At 35.9% G+C, this 23,984-nt stretch overlaps 1 protein-coding gene across 1 annotated transcript in view; it reads right to left on the reverse strand.

Annotated features, from left to right (window-relative positions):
* BRIP1 (BRCA1 interacting protein C-terminal helicase 1) overlaps positions 1-23,984 on the reverse strand; it is a 181,528-nt gene that overhangs the window by 100,105 nt on the left and 57,439 nt on the right. The window contains exons 8-13 of the mRNA XM_025362438.1: positions 22,910-23,131; positions 20,793-20,992; positions 15,295-15,427; positions 6,323-6,477; positions 3,377-3,542; positions 2,808-2,948 (exon numbers count right to left, since the gene is read on the reverse strand). Of these exons, the coding sequence (XP_025218223.1) occupies positions 2,808-2,948; positions 3,377-3,542; positions 6,323-6,477; positions 15,295-15,427; positions 20,793-20,992; positions 22,910-23,131 (1,017 nt within the window). The remainder of the gene's footprint in view (positions 1-2,807; positions 2,949-3,376; positions 3,543-6,322; positions 6,478-15,294; positions 15,428-20,792; positions 20,993-22,909; positions 23,132-23,984) is intronic.

Raw genomic sequence — 23,984 nt, forward strand, 5'->3', positions numbered from 1 at the left:
AGTTCCCAAGACTGCCCCTGATTTCTGTTGCCAGTCACAGTTGTTTTACTTGTGCTTCTGACTGATCCGCTAGAAATCGGGCATCCCACAACCCTCTGCTTGGGTTCAATTAATTTGGTAGAGCTGCTCATAGAACCCAGGGACACATTTACCTACACTTATTGATTTGTTATAAAAGATATTACAAAGGACACAGATAAAGAGATGTATGTGGGAAGGGGCTCAGAGCTTCAATTCCCAGGCACATCACTCTCCAGGAACCTCCAGGTGTTCAGCTATCTGGAAGCTCTCTGAACCCTGTCCTTCTAGGTTTTTATGGAGGCTTCATTATGTAGGCATGATTGATTAAACCACTAGATATTAAAATAAATTTAACCTTTAGCACCATCTCCCCCAGGCCCTCCCCAGAGGTTGAGAAATGGGGGTGAAAATCCCAACTCTCCTATCATGTCTTGGTCTTTCCGGAGACCAGCCCCCATCCTGATGCTACCTAGGGGCCCCCTACCATTAGTCATCTCATTAGCATACAAAATATCACTTTGGAGATTCTAAGGATTTTAGGAGTTGTATGCCAAGAAATGGAGTGGAAGACCAAATATATATTATTATAAATCACAGGCATATACACATATGAAACATTATTCACCTTTAAAGAAGAAACTGGCACATACTACAACATAAATGAACTTTGAAGACATTATCTGCAACATGGACAAACCTTGAGGACATTATGCTAAGTAAAATAAGCCAGTCACAAAAATGACAAATACTTTATGATTCCACTTATATGGAGTACTTATAGTAATCGGATTCAGAGAAACAGAAAGTAGAATGGTAGTTACCAGGAGTTGGGGAAGGGGGAGAATAGAGAGCTATTGTTTAATGGGAACAGAGTTTCAGTTTTTCAAGAGGAGAATGTCTTGAGATTGGTTGCACAACAATATATACATACTTAATAAGACTGAGCTGTATACTCAAAAATGGTTAAGATGGCAAATTTTATGTCATGTATATTCTACCACAATTAAAGTTTTTAAAAAATTTAAGTTGAAGGAAAATATTATAGTATAACAGAATCCAGCTGCACAACTACATTATTATAATTCAGAGACATTACAGGTTAAATGGACTTCTGTGCAGTAGGTTGAGAACGTAGAGCCTGTAATAACATTCTTATGAGAAAACGTATGCTGAATTTACCAACTTCCTATATTTATCTGTGTCTCTAAAGAAAGCAACTTGAAAATGTGGAACATGTATTCTTCCTTCACTGCTGTTGATAGTCACATTTCTCAACAGGAACACTCTGGCATTTGGAAAGCACAATTCTTAGTTATATAGGAGTTTAGCATTCTAGGTTCCCAACTACCAAATGCCGTAGTTGCTCCCAGGTAATTGTGAGAACCACAAATGTTCCCACCATAAACCTGTGTATATAGCTTAACAAAGAACTAGCCTTGTGTTAGGCACACAGGTGATGTTAACTTAACCACTTTAGCATTAACCACAGCTTAACATCACCTGTGTACCTAACTACTTTAAAATACTTCATAAAAAGAAACCAGAAGGCATAATGAAAAATGATAATCTATACATTTCTACAAAAATTAAAATAACATTTAGTAGGCATCGTTATAAAACATTAAAATCTTAAATCATAGGACTCATAAGAGTACATTTAATTCATTTCAGATATTCAAACGTGCTGAACACTTGCTAAATACCAGCTATTAATCTAGGCACAGAGGAAGAATGTGAATGTAAAAGGAAGAATCAGGATACACTATAGTCTAATGGAAAAGAGAAGCATAATTATACAAGCTGGGCATGGTAGTACATGCCTGTAGTCCCAGCTACTCAGGACGCTGAGGCGGGTGGACTGCTTGACCCCAGGAGTTTGAAGTCAGCCTGGGCAACATAGCGAGACCTTGTCTCTAAAAAGATAAATAAAGTCTGGCCAACATGGCAAAACCCCATCTCTACTAAAAATACAAAAATGCACAAAGCATGGTGGCACACACTCATAATCCCAGCTACTGAGAAGGTTGAGGCAGGAGAGTGGCTGGAACCCAGGAGGCGAAGGCTGCAGTGAGCTGAGATCGCACCACTGCACTCCCGCCTGGAGGACAGAGCAAAATTGTGTCTGAAAAAATAAAAGTAAAATTAAAAATACAGAGATAAATAAATTAGATATAAATAGGCCGGGCATGGGGGCCTGTAATCCCAACACTTTGGGAGGCCAAGGCAGGTGCATCATTTGAGGGCAGTTCAATACCACCCTGGACAACACGGTGAAACCCCATCTTTACTAAAAATAAAAAATAAAAAATTAGCCAGGCATGTGGCGCACACCTGTAATCTCAGCTACTCGAGAGGCGGAGGCAGGAGAATTGCTTAAACCTGAGTGAGCCAAGATCGCACCACTGCCCTCCAGCCTGGGCAACAGAGCGAGATTCTGTCTCAAAAATAAATAAATAAATAAATAAATAGATAGATAGATAAAATACAAATAATTATACCATGAGAACTAAATAAATCAAAATTTTGTTTTCATTACAAAACTAAAACTTATTTAAAAGAAGAAGCTGAAATACAGCCTTTTGCATCCCCAGTGACTGGATTATTTCCTTCTGTAGACACACTATTAAGTAGCTGACAGATTTTCTTTTATTATAAAACTGGAATGTTGAATTTCCTATCAAGATTTACTTCCTGGCACTTCAAGTACCTTCTAACTTGTTTATATAGAGTTATACTGAAGTAAGTAGAAACACTGAAGGCCTTCAAAAAAAAAAAAAACAACTAACCTGTGAATTTTTAATGACATGATTAGCCTCCAGCTGGACAGTAAATGTAACACCAAGTTCTGACGAAAAGGATTTCATTGGTGATAATGTACCAGATGTCAAAACAATAGTCTGAACTTTGCCATTAATATCTGAAAAGGCCTAAAAGAAAACAACATTAGATAAATAAAATTATCTTTAAAAGAGGCTGGGCAAAGTGGCTCACACCTGTAATCCCAGCACTTTGGGAGGCTGAAACAGAAAGATCGCTTGAGTCTAGGAGACCAGGCTGGGCAATATGGTGAAACCCCGTCTCTACAAAAAATAGAAAAATTAGCCGAGCATAGTGACCCTTGCCTATAGTCCCAGCTACTCAGGAGGCTAAGGTGGGAGGATCGCTTGAGCCCAGGAGGTCAAGGCTGCAGTGAGCTAGATTGCACCACTGCACTCCAGCCTGGGTGAAGAGCAAGACCCTGCCTCAAAACAACAACAACAACAACAAACAACTATTTTTAAAAGAGTCAACCACATTTATTAAAATGCTGGTACTGAGCAGGAAGACAAAATCTCCATTTACATGATGAGCTTACCACAGCTGGATTTAAGCACCAAAAGTTTAGCACACGAACTGCCGTTTTCTGTCGTGAATGTTTCTTATTTTTTGGTAGAATCAACAACCCATTTTTATCTGAAATATCAATCTGATTTGTCCAGGAGTAAGTCTGTTGAATTGCAATTTTATAATCATCTGCAAATCTAGATGCAAAGAAAATGCTAATTAAGTGGCAAAACTTTGTAAAACCTATGACCCAGCTACATACAATATAGAAACTGATTACATTAAAACTCATTTGAAAGAGCTGGTACTTTCCTATTCAAAAATAACATTCTCCTTACCATTAATTAAATTCAGTAATTCAGATATTAATTAAGTCATTAAATCATAGAATCAACTGATTCTCAGAGGGAATATTAGAAATCATCTAACCATCTATCTTTTACCAGCTACTTCCTAACCTCATTTTCAAACATTACATATGTCAGGGCAGAAGCAGAATTAAAATCCAGGCCTCCTAACTCCCAGTCCAGAGCTCTCTGCATGCTCTACTATATGATGAGTTACAAAATAGAAAACAGCATTATGGTTAAAGAAACTAAAAGGTGGGTTATACTTTTTTATTACATGAGAAAACAGAAAGATAATTTTTACTGAAAGTTTTTAAAGTATTAGCAACAAATTTATAAAATTCTTACATTCCTTTGAAACCTGAGTCTCAGCCTTCATCTACTTTTAATGAAGGTGCTGAACCAAATGACATCTGTGATACCATCCAGTTTATAACTACTTTCAATATCAATCTAGAAAATGGCTAAGCTTAAAAAGAATAAAATGTGGCTGGGCATGGTGGCTTACACCTGTAATCCCAGCACTTTGGGAGGCTGAGGCAGGCAGATCACGAGGTCAGGAGTTTGAGACTAGCCTGGCCAACATGGTGAAACCCTGTCTCTACTAAAAATACAAAAAATTAACCGGGCGTGGTGGCTGGTGCCTGTAGTCCCAGCTATTTGGGAGGCTGAGGCAGGAGAATGGCGTGAACCCGGGAGGTGGAGGTTGCAGTGAGTCAAGATCACGCCACTGCACTCCAACCTGGGAGACAGCGAGACTCCGTCTCAAAAAAAAGAAAAGAAAACAAAGGGGAAATCTTCATGATATCAGATTTGGTCATGATTTACTGGATGTGACACTAAAAGTACAGGCAACAACAAAAAAGGAAAAAGATAAATTGGATTTCAACAAGATTAAAAAGCTTTTCTGCATCAAAGTACACTATCAATAAATGAAAAAACAACCCACAGAATGGGAGAAAATATTTGTAAAGCATATATCTCTTACAAGACTGACATCCGGAGTATATAAATAACTACAACTCAACAACAACAACAAAACAGTAATTCAAAAATGGGCAAAAGACTCCAACAGATATTTCTCCAAAAGAGACATACAATTGGCCAATAAGCACATGAAAAGATTCTCAACATCTCTAGTCATTAGGAAATACAAATAAAAACCAGATGAAATCACTTGATACCTATTAGGATGGCTATTATAAAAAAATAAAATAACAAGTGTCAGCAAAATAACAATTCTGATATATGCTGCTACATAAACTGTTGGCAAGGATGTGTAGAAACTGGAACCCTTGTGCATTGATAATGGGAATGGAAAATAATGCAGTTGCTGTGGGAAACAGTATAGTGAGTTCTCAAAAAGTTAAATGCAGCATTACCGTATGATCCTGCAATTCCACTGCTAGGTACTTATATACACCCAGAAGAACTGAAAGCAGAACTCAGATATTTGTACACCAACGTTCATAGTAGCATTGTTTACAATAGGCAAAAGATGAAAATAACCCGAATGTCCATTAACATAAGAACAAATTAACAAACTGTGGTATATATATACAACGGAATGTTATTCAGCCATAGAAAGGAATGAAATTCTGATATATGCTACTACATAAATGAACTCTGAAAACACTGTGCTAAGTTAATTGAAATAAGCCAGACAAAAAAAAGACAAACATTGTATGATCGCTCTCATGTGAAATACCTAAAAAGGACTTCATAAGATGAAAATAGAATACAGGTTAGCAGGGGATGAGGGGAAAGACTCTAGGGGGTTATTATTTCATGGATACAGAATTCCTATTTGGAATGATAAAAAAATTTCTGGAAATCTCTGGAAATGAGTACAATGTACAACATTGCAAACATACTGTACTTAATGGCATGGAGTTGTATACATAAAATGGTTAAAATGGTATATTTTATGTATATTTTACCACATACACAAAAAAATACCAGAACTAGGTTCTACTATAACTTAAGTTATAGGATGAGAGGGATTGGTTGTTTTTCATTTTCCACACTTCGTACAATAAAAAAGGGACTTTCTGACACTGTAGGAACATAAGAAAACTTTAGCAATAGAAGATAAAAATTTAATATGATTTAATTAAATATATTTAATGATTTCAATATTCATTAATATAAAAGACTAATTTTGGCCAGGTTGGGCTCACGCTTACAATCCTAGCACTTTGAGAGGCTGAGGTGGGAGGATCACTTGAGGCCAGGAGTTTAAGACCATCCTGTTCAACATAGTGAGATCTCATCTCTACAAAAAAAATAAAAAATTAGTTGAGTGTGGGCTGTGCACACCTGTAATCCCAGCTACTCAGGAAACAGGTGGGAGGATTGCTTAAGCCCAGGAGGTCAAGGCTGCAGTGAGCTGTGATCACACAACTGCACTTTAGCCTGGGTGACAGAGCAAGTCCCTGTCTCAAAAAAGCATCAGACTAATTTCAATTCCTCTAAGCCTGTGTCAATAACAGCAAATATGTAATAATACCTATAACACTTGTTTTCAATTCTCCTATTTACTCACCCAAAATTGGTATGTATTAAACACATGCTAGCACCCAAATTAGGCTATTTTTAAAGGAAAATACACATTAGTTATCTTCACTTACCTGCTATTTTGCCTAAAAAGATAGTCAAGCACCATAAAAAGTCCTTTAAGCATTATTTGAGTTGATGCACTAATAATAGGTACTTCTCTTGCCTCCTCTTTACCATAAATTGGTGAGATTTTTTCCTCTTTTTGAAGAACAGCAGAAAAATGTCCCTATAAGAAATTACCAAATTAAGTGTAGAGGGGTTGGGAGGGAATTGGAAATAGAAACTTCTCAAAAATATAATGAAACCCAAACAAAACATGCATTGAAATTTTAGGTGAACAGAATTGCTATAGTTTGGTAGTCTGACTTCTCCGAATCTCATATTGAAATGTGATCCCCAGTAATGGAAGTGGGGCATATCGGAAGGTTTGAGATCATGGCGGGTAGATACCTCATGAATAGATTAACACCCTCCCTAGGTGGAGAGGAGGTGAGTTAGTGCTCTGTTAGTTCCCATGAGAGCTGGTTGTTAAAAAGAGCCTGACACCTCCCTGCCTTCTCTCTCTTGCTTCTTCTCTTGCCATATGATCTGTACAAACCAGCTCCCTTTCACCTCTTGCCATGACTAGAAGCAGGCTAAGGTTCTCAAAAGCAGATGTTGGTGACATGCTTCTTATACAATAACCAAATAAACCTCTTTTCTTTATAAGTTACCCAGCCTCAGGTATTTCTTTATAGCGATACAAACAGACTAAGACAATTATTAACAGCACAATACTATCAATGTATTTTAGATTGCCATATTAGCAAAATTCTCCTCAGAGTCAAAGACTCTTCAATAATAAGTTAGTATTTAGAAGATTCATTACTTCTCGGTCAATCAGGGTATTATTTGGTGCCTTTCAGAAGTTAGGAATTAAATAAAAATATAGCAAGTAGCTTCTCCAAAAGTCTTTAAAGAATTGATATGTTGCCTTAAATCCATGAATTATTTCCAGAAAGTAATTTTGATGCTGAGAATAATATGACTACATCACAAGCAAAGCTAAATGACTTAAGGAAACAATACATGTTAAATAACAAAATGTATGTTAACTGGCTCATTGGTCTTTACATGGCTCATAAGTTTTAATAATGGATGAAAGTGTGGACAATAAGACAAAATTATAAGAAAACAGAAGAGTATGTTTCCCAGATTGTAAAAGAGAAAATTCTGGATACTGAAGCAATAAAAGATATTGGTGACAACTCTGATGTCTGACAATAAAATGTGTTCAATGAAAATAAAACGAGGAAATAGGATAAATAAGAACGATACATTTTAGTATTCAGATATATTGTGAAACAACACAAATCTATAAGAGTAAAAATCAGCCTTACTGAACAAAACATTAAAGAATACAAATAAGTAGAAAGACTTAAAAAACAAACCAACAAAGAACAAACAAGAAAGACAACATGAATGTGGAAAAATATGCAGCCCTGCAATGAAATACAAATATCAAACTATTCTTTTTGAAAAATGAAGTCCCCTCAGCAACACCTTACATCAAGGCTTAATATCCTTCTCCAACACTGGCAGAACACTGGCAATTTACTCTGATAAAATATAGAAAATATAAACTACTAAAGGTGAGGCGCTGTACTAAAAACAGAAGGGCTAAATGAAATACTACATATTGAATCATGAGAGGACTCCGAGCTCAATTCCCATTAGGTTACCCACATATTGGCAGCTGGGTTGGGGGGGGGTAGAAAAATAGAAAACTAAGCAATGGAAAAATAAATAAAAAGTTAATTATGGTTCCTTAGGAAACATACATAAACTGTATAAAAATATAATCAAGTAAGCTACATTACATTACTATCATGAGCTATAATAATACATACACATGATGATATCCACACTGAATATCAATATAACTATACTGGCAGAATAAAGAGTGAAGAGATAAAAGAAAGAAGGGAAGAAAAGGATGAAGCAAAGGAGGAAGAGAGCGCGTATGCGTGTGTGTATGTCAGAGAAGAGTGTGTGTGTGTCTAAAGGAGCTAAATCATCATTATAATTAAGAGAAAGTCAACAGAGAACATCTAAAATTGAAAACTCAAAAGAAGCAGAACCCACGTTATTTTTTTAAATGTGGTTAAATATCAGAAAAAACCACTACAAGAGATAAAAGTGAGAATTGGGATTGAGGAGTGGGTCAGAGGAATACTTTTCTCAACAGAACTAATTGACTCTTTAAATTCTATAGATATACTACTTTGGTAAAAATTAATTTCTACAAATTTTGATAATCATAATGACAAATTTCTTAGCCAACTAGAATCAGGGCAAATTTCCTTAAATAAAAATGACTATAAAAATATATAATAAAAATATATTATATGTATAGAAGATATAAAATAATATAAAAATAACCCACAGAACTCACTTTTAAAAGGTAAATTTTAAGCATATGAATTAAATTATAGCTCAATGAAGTTGTCAATTAAAAAATTTTTAACCACAGCAAACATCTCAATAAAGGGTGCAATACTAGTAATTGCTCCTTTAAGCAACAAAACCAGGATGTCTTTTTCTTTTTTTTATTCTTCTTTTTTTTTTTGAGACGGAGCCTTGTTCTGTCGCCCAGGCTGGGGTGCAGTGGTGCGATTTCGGCTCACTGCAAGTCCGCCTCCCGGTTCATGCCATTTTCCTGGCTCAGCCTCTCAGGTAGCTGGGACTACAATCTCCCACCACCACGCCCGGCTAATTTTTTGTATGTTTTTTAGTAGAGCCGGGGTTTCACCGTGTTAGCCAGGATGGTCTCAATCTCCTGACCTTGTGGTCTGCCCGCCTCGGCTTCCCAAAGTGCTGGGATTACAGGCATGAGCCACCGTACCCGGCCCAGGATGTCTTTTTCATTGCCTGTGATAAACAACGCACTGGAAGTCTGCGCCAGCATAGTAAGAAACAAAATCATGATGAAATTAGAAAGAAATGAGAAAGAAGCCGGTCATTATTCAGACAATACGGTTATCTATATGGAAAATTTAAGATAATCTGTGGACAAACTTGTAAAATAATTCAACAAGGTAGTTAATAAGACAATTATAAGATAAATAAAAATCAAACACCAGTTTGATATAGCAATAACAATTAAAAACGTAATTTTAAAAATATATCATTTGTAATGGAAACAGAAACTTTAAGCTACCTAAGAATAAATCTAACCAAAAGCATCTAATCTTTTAAAAATAAAATTATAAAATGTTATTGAAAGATAGGAAGAAATAATAATGAAGAACTATATCTTGTCATGAATGGGAGAACTTCATAATGTAAATACATGAATTCTTTCCAAATTAATCTATAAATACAGTGCAATTACAATAAAAGTTCCAACAGAACTTTTCCTAAAGATTATAAGCTAATTCTAAAATTCAAATGGCTGAGTAAAACAAAGGACAGCTGATACAATTCCAAAGGAAAATAATAAAGTGAGGGATATGCCTTACTATATATAAGCACTTTTCTTATCATTAATTAACAAACGTGACAAATTAGAGAAAAAGAACGGTGGAACAGAATCAAGTCCAAATATAAATTCACACATATATGAAAATTAGAGGGCCTGGGTGTAGCGGTTCACTCTTGTAATCCCAGTGCTTCAGGAAGCCGAGGTGGAAGGATGGCCTGAGGCCATGAGTTCAAGACCAGCCTAGGCAACATAGTGACACCCTGTCTTTACAAAACATAAAAAAATTAGGCCAGGCGTGGGTGGCTCACACTTGTAATCCTAGCACTTTGAAAGACCGAGGCAGGTGGATCACTTGAGCTCAGGAGCTGGAGACCAGCCTGGGCAACATGACAAAACCCCATCTCTATAAAAAATAAATAAATAAATAAATACAAAAAATGAGCCAGGCGTGCAAATATACACCATGGAATACTATGCAGCCATAAAAAAGGATGAGTTCATGCCTTTTGTAGGGACATGGATGAAGCTGGAAATCATCATTCTCAGCAAACTATCACAAGGACAGAAAACAAAACACTGCATGTTCTCGCTCAGGGGTGGGAATTGAACAATGAGAACACTTGGACACAGGATGGGGAACATCACACACGGGCCTGTCATGGGGTGGGGGGAATGCGGAGGGATAGCATTAGGAGATACACCTAATGTAAATGACGAGTTAATGGGTGTACCACACCAACATGGCAGATGTATACATATGTAACAAACCTGCACATTGTGCACATGTACCCTAGAAGTTAAAGTATAATAATAATTAAAAAAAAAAAGAATTACCATTTGACCCCGCAATCCTCTTACTTGTTATATACCCAAAAGAAAATAAATTGCTCTACCATTAATTAAAAAAAAAAAAAAAAAAAAAAGCCAGGTGTGGTGGCACGCTTGTGGTCCCAGGTACTTGGGGGTGCTGAGGCACAAGAATTGCCTGAACCTGGAAGGCAGAGATTGCAGTGAGCTGAGATCACACCACTGCACTCCAGCCTGGGTAACAGAGTGAGATTCTGTCTCAAAATGAATAAATAAATAAATAAATAATTAGCCAGGTGTGGTGATGCATGCCTGTAGTCCCAGCTACTGAGGAGTCTGTGGCAGGAGGATCCCTTAAGACCAGAAATCCAAGGTTACAGTGAGCTATGAATGCACCATTGCACTTCATTCTGGGCAACACAGCAAGACTCTGTCTCTTAAAAACAAAAAAAAAGTTAAAAAATAATTTTTTTAATTAAAAAAAAGAAAATTAAATAGGTAGCAGAGGTGGCATTACAAATTAGAGGGAAATTAATATGCACTATTTAGGAAACAGTGCTGGGACAATTCTCTATCCATACAGGAAAAAAATTGATTCATAAATTCACAACATAAACAAAATGAATCCAAGGCTTTGCAAAAGTATTTATAAATCCCATCCTTTATAAACAATAAATACCTTAAAACTTTTAGGAGAAATATAACATAGGATAAGAAAAGACTGCTTAAAGTAAATTCAAAAACTACAATTCATAAGGGATGTTCATATCAGAACTGTTTATTACACTGGGAAACTGGAAATAACCTATATTTCAACTTACCAGATTAATCAATTTAGAATATGTACACTCATAAAAATGCTACACTGCGGTTAAAAATTATGTGAAGGAATCTTTAAATAGGAAAAGTATACATAATATATTGTTAAATTAAAAGAGGCTAAAAGAAATGTGTCATATCAGAAATATATTTATAATAAGCAAATATGGGAATAGAAGGCATAAGGAGACATAAATCACAATGTGCATAATGTTCATCTTTGAGTTTATGAGTCATTTTTCTTTGTGCCATTCTGTATTTTCCAGTTTTTTTCTTCGACATACATTTTATTTGTATATTTTATAACTGACATGTAACATATACAGTAGAATGAACTAATCTTACATGTACACCTCACTAAATACACACACCTCCCCATGTAACTAACACCCAACCCGGATACAAAACATTCCTAGAATCCCAGATATTCCTTTGTGCCCCTTCTCAGCCCAAACTGCTCTGAACCCCCACATAGTTGTCAACTTCTGTCACCATAATTAGGTTGGTCTGTTCTTCAATTTCATAAAAATAGATTTATACAGTTTATACCCTTTTGAATCTGGTTTCCTTCACCTAACATAATATTTAAGATTCATCTAGGGTCAGGCGCGGTGGCTCCTAGCACTTTGGGAGGCCATGGTGGGCAGATCACCTGAGGTTGGGAGTTCGAGGCCATGGTGAGCAGATCACTTGAGGTTGGGAGTTCAAGGCCAGCTTGACCAACATGGAGAAACTCCGTCTCTACTAAAAATACAAAAAATTAGGCATGGTGGCGCATGCCTGTAATCCCAGCTACTCGTGAGTCTGAGGCAGGAGAATCACTTGAACCCAGGAGGCAGAGGTTGCAGTGAGCTGAGATCGTGCCACTGCACTCCAGCCTGGGCAACAAGAGTCAAATTCCATCTCAAAAAAAAAAAAAAAAACTATATGGTTGTGTTGGAAGTAGTTCATTTTTTATTGCTATGTAGTATTCTACTATGTGAATATGCTACAATTTATCCCTTTTTTTAAAAACAGGGCCTTGCCTTGTGCCCCAGCCTGGAGTATAGTGGTGCAATCACGGTTCACTGTAGCCTCAACCTCCTGGGTTCAGGTGATCCTCCTGCCTCAGCCTCCCAACTAGCTGGGACTACAGCACACTGCCACCATACCTGGCTAATTTTTTGTATTTTTTTTGTAGAGACAGGGTCTCACTATATTGCCCAGGCTGGTCTTGAACTCCTGGCCTCAAGCAATCTGCCAGCTGCAGCCTCTCAAAGTGCAGGATTACTGGCATGCACCATCACCCTCAGCCCCATTTTACTGTTATATAAATAACTTTCAAAATGCAAACAACTTATGCAAAAAAAATTATGAAAGATGTCACAACATGGAAAAATTCTTAGATACCACGTTGCATTTTAAAAATGCAGGGCAAAAATTTATGTATATCCTGATTAAAATATATGTTTTAATAGTCACATACCCAGAATGTTATTGTGATCATGTTAGCAATTATTTTCATCATTTTTTGTTCAAAAACCTCTTTGAGAAATAACATCAGCAAGATGGAAGAATTTAAGTTTTCCAGCCAGGCGCGGTGGCTCACACTTGTAAGCCTAGCACTTTGGGAGGCCAAGGCAGGCGGATCACTTGAGGTCAAGAGTCTGACACCAGCCTGGCCAACATGGTGAAATCCCGTCTCTGCCAAAAATACAAATATTAGTCGGGCATGGTGGGGCATGCCTGTAGTCCCAGCAACTTGGGAGACTGAGGCATGAGGATGGCTTGAACACGGGAGGCAGAGGTTGCAGTGAGCTGAGATCACACCACTGCCCTCCAGCCTGGACAACAGAGTGAGACTTTGTCTCAAAAAAAAAAAAAAAGAATTTGAGTTTTCCATTGTCATCTCCCAACAATGAACCAATTCTGACAACCACCCACATATGAGAGTACCTTTGTTAAGAGTCTAAGAGTCTAGCAGAGAAGTTCCAGGACCCCATTGGAGCAAAAAATCCAAGAACAGATGCACTGAAGAGGGCAAAAAGTATAGTTTCATATTATCCACATCACCCCTGCCCTATGGAAGTACAGCTCAGTGCCAAGAGAGCCTCCATTAGCCCACAATTCTTCCCATGGGGAAAAGTGAGAATATAGTGAGTGATTAATGAAATAAAGAAAATGTGGCACATATATATATAATGAAATATTATTCAGTCTTAAAAAAACAAGAAAATTTTGCCATTTGCAACAACATGGATGAAACTGGAAGTATTATGTTATCTGAAATAAGCCTGATAGACAAATACTGCATGCTATCACTCATATGTGTAATCTAAAAAAGTTGTACTCATAAAAGCAGAGTCCTCAGCCCCAAAGTTCACCGGCAAAGATATAGAACAACAGGAACTTTTGTTCATTGCTGGTGGGAATGCAAAATGGTACAGCCACTTTTTGTCAAGAGACAAAGTCTTGCTATGTTGCTCAGGCTGGAGAGCAGCTATTCACAAGCACACAATCATAGTGCACTACAGCCTCAAATTCCTGGGTTCAAGCAATCTTCCTGCCTCAGCCTCCCAAGTAGCTAAGACTACAGCCGCATGCCACCATACCCAGCAGTTACAGCCACTTTTGAAGACTGTTAGCAGTTTCTTGCAAAACTAAACACAGTCTTACCATATAATACAACAATTGTGTTCCTAAGTATTCATACAAATGAGTAGAAAGCTTGTCACTAATAGAAATGTTTATAGCAGCTTTATTCACAATTGCCAAAAACTGGAAACCATCAATGTGTCTTTCAGTAGGTGAATGGATAAACTGTGGTACATCCAGATAATGAAATATTATTCAGCTATAAGAAGAAATGAGCTATCAAGGCAAAAAAAATGCATGGAGGAATCTTAAATGCATATTGTTAAGTTAAAAAAGCCAGTCTGAAAAGACTACGTACTGCACAATTTCAACTATATGGCATTCCGGAAAAGGCAAAACAATGGAGTTAGTAAAAAAAAAATCTGTGGTTGCCAAGGGTTTGATGCGTATGGGCGTGGTGTGGTGGAGGGATGAAGAGGTGTAACACAGAAGAATTTTAGGACAGTGAATACACTCTGTATGACATTGTAGTGGTGGATTCCTAGGCAAAATCTAATTGAACTCTACAACACAAGGGGTAAACCCTAAGGTAAACTATGGACTTAAATGAACAATAATGTATCAATAATGGTTTATCAATTGTAACAAATATACTACACTCTTGTAAGAGATCAATAATGGGGAAACTGTGGAGTTGGTGTGTATTGTGTATGTGTGTAGGTGTGTAGCTGGGAGTGGAAGTATGTGAGAATTCTGGACCTTGTGCTTAATTTTTCTCTAAACCTAAAACAACCATTCTAAAATACATAATCTAGTAATTTAAATAAGTAAATAGGAACAAAAAAAAGAAAATATATTCTTATCTGCAAAAAAAACTACAAAATATAATGAAATTTATGCAGCCTCTATTTAGAAAAATGTACAAAAGTATATACTCATAAAATTTTGCATATAGCTTCATAAGTTTCATAGTCTTCCAAAGCCTACTCATGATCTCTCCATGAATATCATGTTTATAATTTCTAAATTAAGATGAACAAAATAGGAATTTCTCCTCTTTTTATTTTCTAAAATTTTTAACTTTTACAATTGACTAAATAAATCTACAACCTAAAAATATTGACTCCTTTTAGCTTTAAACAAAGCAATTAATCCCTTTAAAGACTTATTTCCTTCAAATTAAGTAATGCTATGTTTTCAGCCACAATTTACCCATGCCATCACCTAAAGATTATCAAATTTAGATAATAAAATTTTTTAAAATTTAAATTGCTATATTTAAAATTTCTGGGTTACTCACTAGATTTAATCTGGATTTAGTCATGACTAAATCACTTCTAATTCACTAAATACATTTCACGGGTAGAAAAAAGATCTTACCTGCAAAATGGGAAAAGTAGCAGTGGTGATGCCCATTTTGTGTAAATTTAAGAGCATTTCATTTCCACTCCATATTTTACAAGCTGATTCATAATCTCTTTCTACAAGATATTCAGAGTTTGCTTCTAACCAACTGAAATAAAATAAAACAATTTTGTCAACCAGTATCATACTTACATGCACTATTTCAACAGAACAAGAGAATCATATTTTCATGCATTGATCTGTATTTCTTGACATTCTTAGGACATGAATGTGGATTAATTAAGAAATCTTTTAAAAAGCATGCATGTTTCATATTGCAAAATAAACTTTATATAACTAAAAAGAAAGCTTTTATTCAGAAGAAACAAACATGCATATGATTTCCCACTTGTTTTGTGGATTCACATTGCTTTACTTAGCTAATGTCTCTTCAACTGAGAGCCAGGTGTTAGGTACTTATCCCAAATATATATAAAAGGAAATGCAAAACAACCTAATAAAGAAATTAAAAGTGTTACATATTAACACAAAAAAGAGAATTACTAGAAAATATATCAATACATTCATTGATCTATATGCACATTCATACATTAAGTGTTTGAATGCCTATTTTATTCCAGACATTGTTCTGGGTAGTGAAAATAACAGCAGTTGAATAAAATAGGCAAGGTCCTTACTCTTATGGAAATTACATTCTATTAAAGGGAAACAGGAATAAACATAAAAACAAATACATAAATAAGAAAATATCAGGTAGCCATGGGATACTATACAGCCACAAAAAAGAACGAGAACATGTCCTTTATGGGAACATAGATGGAGCTGGAGATCATTATCCTTAACAAACTAACGCAGGAACAGAAAATCAAATACTACATGTTCTCACTTGTGGGAACTAAATGATGAGAACACACGGGCAAGAGGGGAACAGCATGTATCGGATGGTGTAGGGTTGGAGAAGGGAAGACGATCAGGAAAAATAACTAATGAGTATAAGGCTTAATACCTGGGTGATGAAATAGTATGTACAAGAAACCCCCATAACATGTTTACCTATATAACAAACCTGCACATGTACCCCTGAACTTAAAAGTTAAAAAAAAGTTCTAATAAAATGAAAAAAAAAAAATCAGGTAATGATATACAAATAAATTATGAAAATAAATTAGTTTAATATAACCTAGTTGCTACTTTAATTTCAATGTCAAGAATGCTCTCCCTGAGGTGACATTTATTCTAACAACTGAATGCAAAAAGTATCCAGTCATGGGAGAATCAGAAAGAAAGAAATATCCAAGCAGAAGGAATAGCTAGGACAAAGGTCCTGAGGTGGTTAGAAAATTTTGCTTGTTTGAGGGCCTGAAAGAAAGCCAATGTGATTTGCAGCACAATGGTTAAAAATGAATAGTGGTATGAACAATGTCAGAGTGATAAGTAGAAATCAGGTCATCCTGAGTCACGATAAGAAATCTGAATTTATTCAAAGTGCAATGGGATGGCTTGGGTTTTTTTTTATTTTTAATTTTTGTAGGTATATAGTAGGTGTATATATTTATGGGGTACATGTTTTGATACAGGCATGCAATACATAATAATCACATCATGGAAGATGGGTTACCCATCCTCTCAAACATTAATCCTTTGTGTTACAAACAATCCAATTATATTATTTTAGTCATTTTTAAATGTACAGTTAAATCATTATTGACTACAGTCACACTGTTGTGCTATCAAATACTAGGACTTATTCATTCATTCTATTTTTCTTTTCTTTGTACTCATTAACCAACCCCACCTCTCCTGTGATCCCCACCTACCACCCTTCCCAGCCTCTGGTAAACCATCCTTCTACTCTCTATCTCAATGGATTAAATTGTTTTCATTTTTAGATCCCACAAATAAGTGAGAATATGTGCTTTTTGTCTTTCTGTGCCTGGCTTATTTCACTTAACACAGTGACCTCCAATTTTATCCATGTTGTTGGAAATAACAGGATCTCCTTCTGTGTTATAGTTGAGTGGTACTCCATTATGTATATGTACCACATTTTCTTTATCCATTCATATGTTGATGGACATTTAGGTTGCTTTCAAATCTTGACTATTGTGAATAGTGCTGCAGCAAACATGGGAGTACAGATACACTTTTGATATACTGATTTCCTTTATTTGGGGTATATATCTAGCAGTGGGATTGCTGAATCGTTTGGTAGCTCTAGTTTTAGTTTTTTGAGGAACTTCCGAATTGTTCTCCATAGTGGCTGTCCTAATTTACATTCCCACCAACAGTGTACGAGGATTGTCTTTTCTCCACATCCTCGCCAGCATTTGTTGTTGCCTGTCTTGCATAAAAGTCATTTTAACTGGGGTAAGGTGATATCTCATTGTAGTTTTGATCAGCAGAGAAATGTTGATCAATGATGTTGAGCGCCTTTTCATATGTCTGACTGCCATTTGTATGTCTTCTTTAGAGAAATGTCTATTCAAATCTTTTGTCGATTTTTAATTAAATTATTAGATTTTTTCATACAGAGTTGTTTGAGCTCCTTATATATTCTGGTTATTAATCCCTTGTCAGATGTGCAGTTTGCAAATATTTCCTCCCATTCTGTGGGTTGCCTCGTCACTTGGTTGATTGTTTCCCTTGCTCTGCAGCAGCTTTTTAACTTGATGTGATCCCATCTGTCCATTTTTGCTTCGGTTACCTGTGCTTGTGAGGTATTGCTCAAGAAGTTTTTCCCCAGACTGATGTCCTGGAGAGTTTTTCCAATGTTTTCTGGTAGTAGTTTCATAGTTTGAGGTTGTAGATTTGTCTTTAATGTATTTTGATTTGATTTTTGTTAATGGTGAAAGATAGGGGTCTCGTTTTATTCTCCTGCATATGGATATCCAGTTTTCCCGGCACCATTTATTGAAGAGATTGTGTATTTCCCTCAGTGTATGTTTGTGGCACCTATGTCAAAAATGAGTTCACTGTAGGTGTGTGAATTTGTTTCTGAGTTTTCTGTTCTGTTCCATTGATCTGTGTGTCTGTTTTTATGCCAGTACCGTCCTGTTTTGGTGGAAAGGTTTTAAATACAGAGTTTTAAATAAAAGAGAGACTATCTATTTTACATGTTTAAAAAATGATTCTAGCTACCAAGCTAGAATTGATTACTGGAGAAAGATGAGTGAAAGTAGAGACCTGTTAGGAGGTTGTTATAATATTCTTGTTAAGTGAAGATTGTAGGATAGATATGCACAGTCAATGAAATTTAGGAATTGGGGATATACTGTGCAGGTGGCATCTATAAGACTTACTCATTTAATTGGATGAGGTGAGGCAGTAAGGATATTATCAAGGATAATATTTAACTTTTTTATTTGAGGAACTGGTACATACTGTTTGCTTAGATGAGGAAGACTGAGAAGAAAACAGAATACAGGGGAAGGGAAGGAATTTTGTTTTAGATGTAAAGTTGAAATGTCTATTTGATATCCAAAAAGAGCTATAAAGTAGAAAGTTGGATATGAGAATGGCATTCTAGGGAGAGGCTGAAGCTAGAGACATAGGTTCAGGCCTCATCAGTACTGCAGATTATATTCTAAGCTATAATACTATAAGCTATTTAGGGAAAATAGAGCTACAAAAGAAACTAGGTCCCAGTACCAAGTAAGTCCTGAGGCACTCCAACATTTAGATATCAAAAAGAATAAGAATTAGTAAAAGAAATGATAAAAGAACGGACTGTGAGAAGGAGGAAATCCAGAGATGTCACAGAAGCTAACACAAAAATGCTTTTCAAAGAGGTAGTCATCAACTACCCAACACCACTGACTGGCTGAGATAAAAGAAACAATAATCTCTGTATTTGGCAATATAGAGATCACTGGTGATCTTGATAAGAACAGCTTGCATAGAATTGTCCAGAGAGCAACACTGCTAGGATCTATGAGGGAAGAACGTCAAGTGAGAAAATAGAATTAGCAACTATAGACAACTCTTTCAACAAACTATGTTGTAAAATAAAAACCACAGAAATCTGCATAGCAAACCACCACCAGAAAAGACACAAGCAAATGGCAAAATGGGGTGGAAAGTATTTACAACTCTTATTGCAGGCAAAGATTTTAATTCCCTAATATATGAATGGGGTTTTATAAATCATTAAGAAAAAAAACCACAATAAGAACAAAAAAAGAACAGAGATGTCAACAGGCAGTTGACACAAAAGAAAATATAAGTGGCCTTTAAAGATGCTTAAGTTCATGCATATTAAGGAAAATGAATATTAAAACTACATTGGGATACACTTTTCACCTAGCAGGCTAGAAGAAAACAATTTTCATACTCTTATACATTGCTGGTAGAAGCATACATTAGCCCCCCTGTCATCCACCTATTGTGTAAATGTTAGCAATATCTATTGAAATTACAAATATGTCTATGCTTTCACCCAACAATTCCACTTCTAAAAACTTTCCTATAGATATATTTGCATACAAATGAAATTATGTATGTTCAAAGTTATTCATTACAGCAGTATAAGAGCAAAAGACTAGAAACAACCTCCTCTGTTAATCAGAGGCTGGTTAAATAAACTATTGCATATCTATCTAATGGAATTCTAGTTATCTTTTTTTCTTAAACTGAGAAAGCTTTCTAGGTCTTAACATGGAAAGGTCTCCAAAATACACTGTGAACTGAAAAAAGCAAGTTGCAGAAAAATGCATGTATAGTATGCCATCATTTCGACGAAAATGAGGGACAATAAAATGTATCTAATATTGGTTTCATAAATGAGTAATATGTATTGAATGATAAACTCGTTTAGGAGAACACAGACATTAAACAGATCAGGGATGAAACTGGAAGGAGGTTTTTACTATACAAATTTGTATACATTTTATCTTCAAACCATGTGACTGTATAACATTCAAAGTTTTTTAAAGTATAATATGAAGGAAACAGAAAAATGCTACAATAAATGAAATGGGATTCAGAGTTGGGAAGTTTTTTTCTATGGTAACAAGATTCTAGATCAACAACTTAATGTCTAATAAAAAAAATTATCTAGTGTAAATTTTCATAAAGGTAGTACTAAATATATTATTTTAGAGTACTGAAATCTTGATTAATTAAAACCCATGAAACTAGAATCCTATTTAAATTGGAGAATAAAGCAATACATTAAAGTCATGATCCAGAATTTTAAAATATATTAATTAAAAGCATGTTTTATGTATAGGTTCAATATCCTATACACATCCTTTGGGGCCATTACATTATCCTGCCAAATTAGGAATAAGATTCACAATTATTCATTTTTTTAAATCACTTATGTTCATTATATTCTTGTAAACAAGACAAAAGGTTGGACTAGCCTTATTTTTAAAGCTTAATTGGCAAGGAACAATCCATTTCCCAAGAAGCCTAGTTAACCAAAGTGTACTGACTTTAAAATACTCTGGCATAATCAAACATATTTTTCATATAAAGGCAGCACAAATACACTACTAGACAAATATTCTTACTTAATGAGGCTATAGCACACAGCTCGTAGGGGTTCATGATCTTTCCTCCTTATATTATTGTTGACCATACTATCTAGTTCATCCCGAGCAAACCGAAGCTGAACTTCTGTTATACTGTAACTTGCTGATTCCCGAGCACAGTCCTCGATGTTATGAGCTTCATCTAAAATGACAACCTGTTCTTTCAGATTTAAATCCATCTATAAGATAAAAGAATTTTCTTGTAAAACATTTGGCAAAATAGATTTAACAATAGCAGGCAAAGTATTTCATTTCAAAATTCACACTATAGGCCAATATTGCAAATGCAATTACATAAGCAACTGATTCTAGGTCTTAAATAAAACTTCTGAAGCACTATGGCCAACCAAATGTCAGCTATACATTACCGATTTTGCCATTTTTCACTCTTAAAATACTTTGCAAACCTATCGACAACACCAAAAACATGTAAGTGAGCCTGGATCAAGGTACCACTGGCTACACAGAAGGGTACAAAATCCCACTATGAAAATGTTTCCAACGTAATTTTACAAACTAAGTATAAGACCTTTAAAAGTAAAATAACAATACAAGATTAAAAGCATAAAACCTTTAAAAGTAAAATAACAATACAAGATTAAAATGACCCTTAAAATACTAACATAATACAACATATATGTTTTGTTTTAATCTGTCCTGCAGTCCTTCTCCAACATGGGAGTTGGAGAATTGTTCTTCTCCAACTCCCATGTGATGCTGGCAGGACTATTAACCTGTGAATCAAAGGACATCCCCACTTTCACAATGGGGGTAAGGCCCAGGATTGTCAGTTAAATAGAGTATTCCATCCTTCTGTGGTCACAGTGACTGGTTCAGGTTCAGGAATAGACATGAGATCCATGTTAGGCCAGAGTAATCTGGAGGAACTAATATGTGGTCATGCTCTTTTCTCCAGGTGAGTTAGCTGCTTATGGTTATCTTTGTTCCATAAGCAAGAGTGAGAACTTGCCTGAGAATAAAGCCATCACAATAAAGAGAATCAAGTATTTTTTCTTAAGCTTTTTTTAGGGTGGGTTTGTATCACGTTCTATAGAAAGAGTACTGACTAATACAAGGAACTGTCACAAAGCAATTGTCAATGAGTTATTTTGAGGAAGTAAGAATACAAAGAAGGCTGAAAAGTTATGAAGAAAACATGGAAGAGTAGGAAGTATAATGGGGTTTAAAAGATAAGTAGGATTTGAATTTGGACAAAGAGTGGGCACGGCATTCCCAAGAGGTGTCATCAAAAGCAAAGATAGAGTAAAGAACAAGGTATCCTCAAGGGAGTATGAGGTAATTTTTGAAGGATTCAAATGGGGCAGATTCAGGTCAGACTATTGAGTATCTTGAGTGTAAGCTTAAGAAATATGAACTTTATCTCATGAGCAAAGGAAGCAATAGATTTTGAAGCGGATAAAAGGATGTAATAAAAGCAACATTTGGAAAACTGACCTGGCATTGATATGCACAGTGTCTCAGAAGGAAGAGAACTAGTTAAGAGATAACCAAATAAAAGGTAGGATAGAAGGGGTAGTAAACATAATGCCTATTAATTTGGATCTTAAAGAAATAGAAAGCTGAGATGAATTGTGCAGTCAGACCTGAAGATAGGAATAACAAGTGACTACACCAAGTTACTTACTTTTTGTCTTATGCTGTTAACAATTGCATGTCTCTAAAAAGAACCAGCCAAATAAACACAAAACACAAATGCCATTATCTGAAGTTCACTTTTCAAAAGCTCACAAGGCATAATTTTATTCTCCCAACATAAGTTCTTCAAAACATAGTTTTTTCAGACAAATGTTTTTAAATCATTCTTTTTGAATATTCATAAATGCAAAGAGAAATCCTGCTGTAACCCCACTTTAGTCACTATGTTCCTTAAAACTGCCTGTTATTTTGGAAATTAAAATGAGTGGGTCGATTTTAACACATGTTAGGATATGTTTTCAGTACTCTAATATGTTTATACAAATTTATTTACATAAATTAAAGCAAAAAAACACATTAAAACATCTAAAAGCTTTTACATTCAACATTTATATCCCCATGAGTAGGAAAAAAGTTCTAATTTTTATACATATACTCACACTTTCCCTTATTTGTGCATCTAGAAGATAGTTGTAGGGACAAAATATGATGTCAGCATCTTGTATTAGTTCTCGGGCTGTGTAATATGGACAGGCCTTTAGTTTTTTCCCCAGGCTGACGAGTTCTTCTATATCCCAGGCTTTGCACATCCCTTGGAAAGTCTGTAATGTATGCTGATCACTAATTTTATGAACTCCATGATAAAAATAGCAGGATTTTCCCTAGAAACAAATATGCATAACTGAAATGTGAACCAATATTGGAATAGAAGGAATAAAATAAGCTTATCTCAGAATTTGAGGAACATCATTAAAGCCACAAGGCTAAAATTTGACTGGTTATGCCACCACACCCGGCTAATTTTTTGTCTTTTTTGAGACAATACCAAAGCTACAATCACAACGAAGTCTGGTTGACTCAGACTTAGATAGAACTCCAAAGCAGAAGAGCTCCAAATACCCTAAATTAACTTGAAAAAAAAATTTTTTTAATATGTTTGTTATGGCTTTTTTTTCTGTTTAAACTGATGTTAGGCATGAAATATTTCTGAAAGGATTCACAAAACAATGGTATCACTGGTTGCTTCCAAGGATGAGAATTCAGTGACTGGGCACAGGAGTGAGAGATTTTTCTCTGTAGACCCTTTTGTACTTTTTCAACTTTGAGCCATGTGACCGTATTTCTTATTTAAATATAAACAAGAAGGAAGGAAGGTAAGTAGGTAGGTTGGAATGTCCTGAGGGAAAAAAAGAAAGTAAGAGTATTCACTACAAAAAATTCGGGGCCGGGCGCGGTGGCTCAAGCCTGTAATCCCAGCACTTTGGGAGGCCGAGACGGGTGGATCACGAGGTCAGGAGATCGAGACCATCCTGGCTAACACGGTGAAACCCCGTCTCTACTAAGAAATACAAAAAAATAGCCGGGCGAGGTGGCGGGCGCCTGTAGCCCCAGCTACTCGGGAGGCTGAGGCCGGAGAATGGCGTGAACCCGGGAGGCGGAGCTTGCAGTGAGCTGAGAGGAGGCCACTGCACTCCAGCCTGGGCGACAGAGCGAGACTCCGTCTCAAAAAAAAAA

Source organism: Theropithecus gelada, chromosome 16 (genome assembly GCF_003255815.1).
Source record: "Theropithecus gelada isolate Dixy chromosome 16, Tgel_1.0, whole genome shotgun sequence".
Taxonomy (NCBI): Eukaryota; Metazoa; Chordata; class Mammalia; order Primates; family Cercopithecidae; genus Theropithecus; species Theropithecus gelada.